This window comes from Cebus imitator, unplaced genomic scaffold, assembly GCF_001604975.1.
Source record: "Cebus imitator isolate Cc_AM_T3 unplaced genomic scaffold, Cebus_imitator-1.0 Scaffold122, whole genome shotgun sequence".
In the NCBI taxonomy this organism is placed as follows: domain Eukaryota; kingdom Metazoa; phylum Chordata; class Mammalia; order Primates; family Cebidae; genus Cebus; species Cebus imitator.
This window is the reverse complement of record NW_016107437.1, coordinates 5,520,991-5,529,163: the sequence shown is the minus strand read 5'-3', so window position 1 is coordinate 5,529,163 and position 8,173 is coordinate 5,520,991. Positions and strand designations below refer to the sequence as shown.

Genomic DNA, 8,173 nt, shown 5'->3' with positions numbered 1-8,173 from the left:
AAAAAAAAAAAAAAAAAAAAAAAAAATAAGTCCCAGGAACAAAGCCTGTCCAACCTGATCACAGTAAGGACAAAAGAAAGGGAGGTAGCCAGGTCGCATGTCTATGGGTCTTGTGTCGGTATGAGTGTGGAACCAAATGATCCAACTCTCGGCTACTTCTCATCAGCTAAGGGGGAACACCCCACCACCCAGTGAGGTGAGCATGATGATAGCATGGAAGGGAACCTTCTCTTTTATGCTGCTGGCTGAGAACAGTGGCATTTAGAAGTTGCACTGGGATACAGGAATCTCTCTGCTAATCCTCAAATCCTGCCCTCAGGGAGGGGATGGAAAGATGAAGGAGCTGAAGGAGCTCCCTAAGGATAAGCTTCTACTTGTGTGGCAAGTCGCCCTGGCTCATGCCTACAATCCCAGCACTTTCGGAGGCCAAGGAGGGTGGATCCTTGACATCAGAAGTTTGAGACAAGCCTGGGCAATATGGTGAAACGCTCTCTCTACTAAAAATGCAAAAATTACCCAGGGGTGGTGGCACATGCCTGTAGTCCCAGGTATTTGGGAGGCTGAGACACAAGAATCCCTTGAAAAACCTGTGAAGTCAAAGCGACAGTGAGCCGAGATGGCACCACTGCATTCCAGCCTGGGCAACATAGCGAGACTGTCTCCAAAAAAAAAGATTCTGTTACACCAGGACCACAGTCACATTCCCATGTGTTCTGGTTGATATTAAGATTATAAGACTATGTGTATATATTTTAAATCAGAAGTGATTGCTGGATACAAGATTCAAAAATATTCCGCTAGTTAAACAAAAAATTTTTAGAGATGGGATCTCGCTGTTTCCCAGGATGGATTTGAACTCCTGGATTCCTGTGATCCCCCCACCTCAGCCTCTTGAGTGGTTGGGACTACAGGGACATATGCCACTATGCCCAGCCATGTTCTGCCAGGTATTAAAAGCCATCATGAGATTAATATTGGTGACAAAAAGTCCAGAGTTTGGCCAGCTGTGGTGTGTCACACCTGTAATTCCAGCAGTTTGGGAGGCTGAGGTGGGAGGATCACTTGATGTCAGGAGTTCATGACCAGCCTGGCCAACATGGTGAAACCCTGTCTCTACTAAAAAAAAAATTAGCTGGGTGAGGTGGCACGTGCATGTAGTCTGAGCTACTCTGGAGGCTAAGGCACGAGAATCGCTTGAACCTGGAAGGTGGAGGTTGCAGTGAGCTAAGGTCACACCACTGCACTCCAGCCTGGGCAACAGTGAGACTCGGTCTCAAAAATACAAAATGAAAACAAACAAACATAATAACACAAAAAATAACAAATATTCTACTTCAGGAACCCCACACCCATTCTTTAAAATATTTGAAACTAGTTATTAAAGTAATACATGCACATAGTAAACAATTTTTTTTTCTTTTTTTGAGAGAGAATCTCCCTCTGTCACCCAGGCTGGAGTGCAGTGGCACAACCTCAACTCACTGCGACCTTTGCCTCCTGGGTCAAGCAATTCTCCTGCCGTGGCCTCCTGAGTAGCTGGGACTATAGGCACCCACCACCACACCCAGCTAATTTTTGTGTTTTTAGTAGAGATGAGGTTTTGCCATGTTGGCCAGCCTGGTCTGGAACTCCTGGCCTCAAGTGATCCACCCACCTCGGCCTCCCAAAGTGCTGGAATTACAGGCAAGAGCCACCATGCCCAGTCCATAAACAAGCATTTTTTCTTTTTCTTTTTTTTTTTCCAAATTAATAGGTCTTTTATTGCATCATTTAAGTATCACAAGTAGGTCTTAGCTATGATAGGCATCTTGTGTGTCTGTAGCTGGACAACTCTAAGTTCTTACTCATCAGCCTGCTGAACAGTTCCTTTTTCAGAGACATAGATACCATCCAAAAATTTCCGGATATCCTTGTTTTTAACTGTTGTTGCTTGCTGAATCAAAGCCGCTGAATTTGAAACAAGCTCAATGTCATTTCCTTCAAGGATTAATTCATCTTTCTGGGCTTGTGATACTGAACAAGCAACACCTGGTCTCATTCGAACCCTGCGGATGTATTTTTCACCTAAGAAATTTCGGATTTCAACAAGAGACCCATTTTCCTGGATAACGACGTTGATGGGGAAGTGAGCATACACAGACCTCATCTTGTAACGGAAGCCCAGCGTAACACCCTTGATCATGTTCTGTACATGACTACAAATAGTCCGAACGGTAGCAAGTTCCTTTCGGTTACCCCACCATTTGTCAACGCGGAGCCTCTTTTTTTTCTTTCCAAGAAGACTGAGTTCTACATTGATGTGATTGAAGTCCCTCCGAAGGGTTCCTCCGAGGCCCTTCACGATAACTGTGCGTCCCTTCAGAGTAATGTCGACATTTTCTGGAATGTCGACAGTCTGATTGCTGAGAATGGTTTTCATTCTCGCAGTAAACGCAGCAAAGAAGGAACGTCTTTCCTCATCACGTACTTGTATCCCGTAAGGGGAGGGGCCTGCGTCAACAAGCATTTTTTCAAATGTAATAACTCCCTTAACTGACAAAGTTTTCCTTCCCATCCAAATCTCATTTACTGCTGGTAACATTTTCTGTATTCATCCAGAATTTTTCTATGCATATGCAAACATATGCATACATACCTATGTTTTCTAATATGTTTTTCTCCATTTTTAGTTACCAATACATCTTGAACAATCTTCCTTATTTATTTTTTTTGAGACAGAGTCTTGCTCTGTCACCTAGGCTGGAGTGCAGTGGCACAATCTTGGCTCACTGTAGCCTCTGCCTCCCAGGTTCAGGGAATTCTCTGGCCTCAGTCTTCCGAGTAGCTGGGATTACAGGCGCACACTACCACACGTGGCTGATTTTTACATATCTTAGTAGAGATGGGGTTTTGCCATGTTGGCCAGGCTGGTCTTGAACTCCTGACTTCAAGTGTTGTGCCTACTTAGGCTTCCTAAAGTGTTGGGATTACAGGTGTGAGCCACCGCACCTGGGCGAACGTTCCTTATTAACAAAGAGTCTCCGTCCACTTTTTCAGTGGCTACCCACATGGGTGAGCCTTATTTATTCAACTTGTTCCTAATAAGGGGCACTTAGGTTGTTTTCTGCTCCCTGTAATTAACAACACTGCTGCAGTGAATAACTTGTTTAATGGCTTTCTGTTAATCAAACGTTAGAGTCTCACAATGATCCTGAAAGGTTATTTACCTAGGAGGAAACAGGCAAAGAGAGGTGCAGGTACTTGCTGGTATTCCAACAGGAAGTGTGTCTTGGAGGAGCTGGCCCAGGCAGGCTAGTGCCAGGGCCTTACTTTTTTTTGTTTTTTTGAAACAGAGTCTCATTCTGTTGCCCAGGTTGGAGTGCGGTGGCTGAGTTATGGTTCACTACAGCCTCAGCCTCCCAAGTGCCTGGCACAGCAGCCTCCTGAGTAGCACCATCACGCTCAACTAATTTTTGTGTGTGTGTGTTTTCTTTTTATAGAAATGGGGTCTTGCCATGTTACCCAGGCTAGTCTTGAACTCCTGGGCCCAAGAAATCCTCCCACCTCAGTCTTCTAAAGTACTGGCATTATAGTTGTGAGCCACCGTGCCCAGCCCAGAACTTCACTCTTTTTGTTTTTGTTCTTTGTTCTTTGTTTTTTTTCCTGAGATGGAGTCTTGCTCTGTCCCACAGGCTGGAGTGCAGCAGTGTTGATCACCATACCATGCTGCCTTCATTCTAAGTGCAAAGGTGTGAAATGCTGGCTTAAGGAGCCAGTGCGGTTTAAATTTAAATGTTACTGACAAATTGTCCTCCAGTGATATTGCAACAATTCAGGTTCCCCAAAACACATGAGCTTCTCTTTCCTTATATTATTATTATTTTGAGATGGAGTCTCACTGTCACCCAGGCTGGAGTACAGTGGCATGATCTCAGCTCTCTGCAGCCTCCGCCTGTTGGGTTCAAGCAATTCTGCCTCAGCCTCAGGAGTAGCTATGATTACAGGCACTTGCCACCACTCCTGGCTACGTTTTGTATTTTTAGTAGAGACAGGGTTTCACCCTGTTGGCCAGGCTGGTCTGGAACTCCTGACCTCAGGTGATCCGCCCACCTCAGCCTCCCAAAGTGCTGGGATTACAGGCGTGAGCCACCATGCCCAGCCTATTATTATTTTGAGACAAGGTCTTGCTCTATTGCCCAGGCTGGAGTGCAGTTGTACGATCATCGTTTATTACAGCCTCAACCCCCAAGGCTCAGGTGATCCGCCTACCTCAGCCTCCCTGGTAGCTCAGACTACAGGTGCACACCACTGTGCTCAGCTAACTTTTAGAGAAGGGTTGTGCTTTGTTACCCAGGCTGGTTTCCAACTCCTGGCCTAGATCCCTAGAACTCTATTTTAAAAGCAAATAAAATATTCAGTGTATTTGTTTGTAAAACAAGGCTGGGCACGGTGGCTTATGCCTGTAATCCCAGCAGTTTGGGAGGCTGAGGCGGCCAGATCACATGAGGTCAGGACTTTAAGACCAGCGTGGGCAACTTCCTGAAACCCCATCTCTACTAAAAACATAAATATTAGCTGGGTATGGTAGCATTTGCCCATAATCCCAGCTGCTTTGTAAGCTGAGGCAGGAGAATTATTTGAACCTGGGAGGTGGAGGTTGCAGTGAGCCAGAAAAAAAAGAAGAAGAAAAAATTAGCTGGGTGTGGTAATCCCACCTACTCTGGAGGATTGAACCTGGGAGGCAGGGGTAGCATTGAGCTGAGATTGTGCCACTGGACTCCAGCCTGGGCAACAGAGCAGAACTCTGTCTCAATAAATACATAAATGAGTCAAAAATTAAAAAATAAACTGAAAATAAAAAAATCAACAAAAAATAAAAACAAAAAGCAAAATAGCAATAATAATAACTAAAAAAAAATTAAAGCATTCACCTTATATTCCCAGAGATTCTGGGGGGGCTTCACACCTAATGCTTTTACACGTTCCAGCTCCATAAGGATGGCTCTCCTGTGGCTGCTGTTTTCTATGGTATATGGCGACTTGGAGAATTCTTCCTCTGTCAAAGTTAAAAGCAACCTGTGGACAGGTAGGAGGAGATTTATTTTGCAATTATATACTGGAAGAAAACTTTCTACACTCAGAGTTCCATCTTACCAACATAAATTCCTTAGGCTTGCGGGATGGTGAGACAGTTCACATTTGGCAGCATTAATAGCAACAAATAATTGAATGCTTACTATTTACCAGTGACTATCTGTAAATACTTTCATAAGTTATCACTGATTCGTAAAACAGTTCTTCAGGGTAGGTAGCATTATGCTGCTTTTGTAGGTCAGAAAACTCGCTTTGGTCGGGTGCAGTGGCCCATGCCTAATTCCAACGTTTTGGGAGGCTGAGGTGGGTGGATCACTTGAAGTCAGGAGTTTAACACCAGCCCAGCCAACATGGTGAAACCCCATCTCTACTAAAAGTACAAAACTTAGCCAGGCTTGGTGGCACATGCCTGTAATCCCAGCTACTTGGGAGGCTGAGGCAGGAGAATTGCTTGAACCCAGGAGGTAGAGATTGTAGTGAGCTAAAATCTCGCCCTGCACTCTAGCCTCCAGCCCGGGTGACAGAGTGAGACTCCATCTCAAAAAAACAAAAAAGAAAAAAAAAAAGAAAACACGCTTAGAAAAATAAGGTCACTTTCCCTAAGCATTCCTAGGTCTGTTTTGTTCCTACACCTTTGAGCTTTCAGTTATATGCTCTGACCTCTCACATATTACTCTGCTTTGGTAGGCTGAGGCAGAAGTATTACTTGAGCCTAGGTGAGACAAGCCTGGGCAACACAATGAAACCCTGTCTCTCCAAAAAACCAAAACATTAGCCAGGCATGGTGGCATGTACCTGTCATTTTAATTACTTGGGCTGCTGAAGCAGAAGGATTGCTTGAACGCAGGACTTTGAGACTGTAGTGAGTTATGACAGTGCTACTGCACTCTAGCCTGGATGACAGAGAGAGACTCTCTTGAAGAAAAAAAAAGTAGCTGTTTTACAGGAGGGATTTACTTTAATAAAAACTATTGGAGATACTGTATCTGGTTATCTGGTTTCCTCATCAGAAAACACGGATTCTGGCTGGGGACGGTGGCTCACGCCTGTAATCTCAGCACTTTGGGAGGCTGAGGTGGGTAAATCATCTGAGATCAGGAATTTGAGACCAGCCGGGCCAACATGGCAAAACCCTGTCTACTAAAAATACAAATTAGCTAGGTGTGGTAGCTCGTGCCTCTAGTCCTAGCTACTCAGGAAGCTGAGGTAAGAGAATTGTGTGAACCCGGGAGGCAGAGGCTGCAGTGAGGTGAGATTATGCCACTGCACTCCAACCTGGGTTAGACAGCAAGAATTCGTCTCAAAACAATCCCTGCAAAAAAGGCTAGGGGCGGCGGCTCACGCCTATAATCTCAAGCTTTGGGAGTCCAAGCAGGGAAGATCACCTGAGGTCAGGAATTCAAGACCAGCGTGGCCAATGTGGTAAAACTCTGTCTCTACTAAAAATTAAAAAATTAGCAAGGTGTGGTGGTGTGCACCTGTAATCCCAGTTACTTAGGAGGCTGAGGCAGGAGAATCGCTTGAACTCAGGAGGTGGAGGTTACAGTGGGCTGATATCATGGCACTGCACTTCAGTCTGGGTGACAGAGCAAGACTCCGTCTCAATGTAAAAAAAAAAAAAAACAAAAAAACAAGAAAAAGAAAACACACGAATTCCCCTCCACAGTGATTCATCATTAAAAACATCACTGTAAGCTGGCCAAAGAGCTATTAACAGGCACACATAACTACTGGTTGAGTAGTGTAAATTGTTGGTCCTTTTGTGGGTAATTTGGTGATGCTTATTAAATTTCTACAGATTTACTCCCTTTGCCCCAGCAATTCCAGCTCCATTTGTCCTCTAGAAAACTATGCAAAAATAGACTGTACTAACTAAGTAGAGAAATTTTATAACATAATTTTGGGAGAGGTGAATTTCTATGTAAAGCAAATTAAAGTAGGAGCATGTCATTTCCTCAAAAAAGAGTTAAGTATTGAAAGCTCAGCGGAGAGGAGGGAAAAAGTCACTGGAGTGGGAGGGGTGGCAGTCAGGCAGCCAGGCAGTGAGTGAAGTGGTGTGTGAAACAAACGAACTAGGGAGAGTGGCTGCTCTTATCACTATGTGATATATGTAACACCCTTACTAAGGGGGTGGATACAGATGTAAATATATATGTACATGTATATATACAAACAGATCTGTTTAGTACAATCATATTTTCAGTTTAAAATTTAAAAATACACATTTACATATTTATCTGTATAAGTACTGAAACATCTGGAAAGATGTCTAGCAAGGTAAGTGTTTTTCTGAAGATTAGGATTAAAAGGTATGTCACTTTCAATATCACATAAGTCTATATTATTATTATTACTATTATTGTTATTTTGAGACTCACTCTGTCACCCAGGCTGGAGTGCAATGGTGCAATCTCGGCTCACTGCAACCTCCGCCTCCTGGCTTCAAGCGATTTCCCTGCCTCAGCCTCCTGAGTAGCTGGGATTATAGGCATGGGCCCCCACTCTCAGCTAATTTTGTATTTTTAGTAGAGACGGGGTTTCTCCATGTTGGTCAGGCAGGTCTGTGCCCACCCAGTTCAATATTATTTTTTAAAAAATAAATATACATTTGCCAGGCATGGTGGCTCATGCCTGTAATCCCAGCACTTTGGGAGGCTGAGGTGGGCAGATTACCAGAGGTCGGGTGTTTGAGACCAGCGTGACCAACATGACGAAACCCCGTCTCTACTAAAAATATAAAAATTAGCTGGGCATGATGGTGGGCACCTGTAATCCCAGCTACTTAGGAGGCCGAGGCAGGAGATTCACTTGAACCCAGGAGGCGAAGGTTGCGGTGAGCCGAGATCACTGCCACTGCACTCCAGCCTGGGAGACAGAGTGAGACTCCATCTCAAAAAAATAAAATATAATACATATTTTTATGTTTTGAAGTAGAAAAAAAATAGAAAAATTAGCCGGGCGTGGTAGCGCCCACCTGTAATTCCACCTACTTAGGAGGCTGAGACAGGAGAATCACTTGAAACCAGGAGGCAGAGGTTGTAGTGAGCCAAGATCACACCACTACATCCCAGCCTGGGTGACAGAGAGACTCTATCTCAAA

General features: G+C 44.3%; 2 protein-coding genes across 2 annotated transcripts in view; both read right to left on the bottom strand.

Annotated features, from left to right (window-relative positions):
* Positions 1-8,173, bottom strand: part of BFAR (bifunctional apoptosis regulator) — a 39,088-nt gene that overhangs the window by 10,834 nt on the left and 20,081 nt on the right. Inside the window, exon 3 of the mRNA XM_037742532.1 lies at positions 4,911-5,055. Within this exon, the coding sequence (XP_037598460.1) occupies positions 4,911-5,055 (145 nt within the window). The remainder of the gene's footprint in view (positions 1-4,910; positions 5,056-8,173) is intronic.
* On the bottom strand, positions 1,249-2,521 carry LOC108312213 (60S ribosomal protein L9-like). The gene is made up of 2 exons (XM_037742531.1): positions 1,831-2,521; positions 1,249-1,266 (listed from the first exon to the last, which is right to left on the bottom strand). The coding sequence occupies exon 1, from the start codon at positions 2,504-2,506 to the stop codon at positions 1,841-1,843; it is 666 nt and encodes a 221-aa protein (XP_037598459.1). The 5' UTR covers positions 2,507-2,521; the 3' UTR covers positions 1,249-1,266; positions 1,831-1,840.

Excerpts from the sequence above, each read along its gene's own strand:
- LOC108312213 (XM_037742531.1), bottom strand. The coding sequence starts at position 2,506 with ATGCTTGTTGACGCAGGCCCCTCCCCTTACGGGATACAAGTACGTGAT.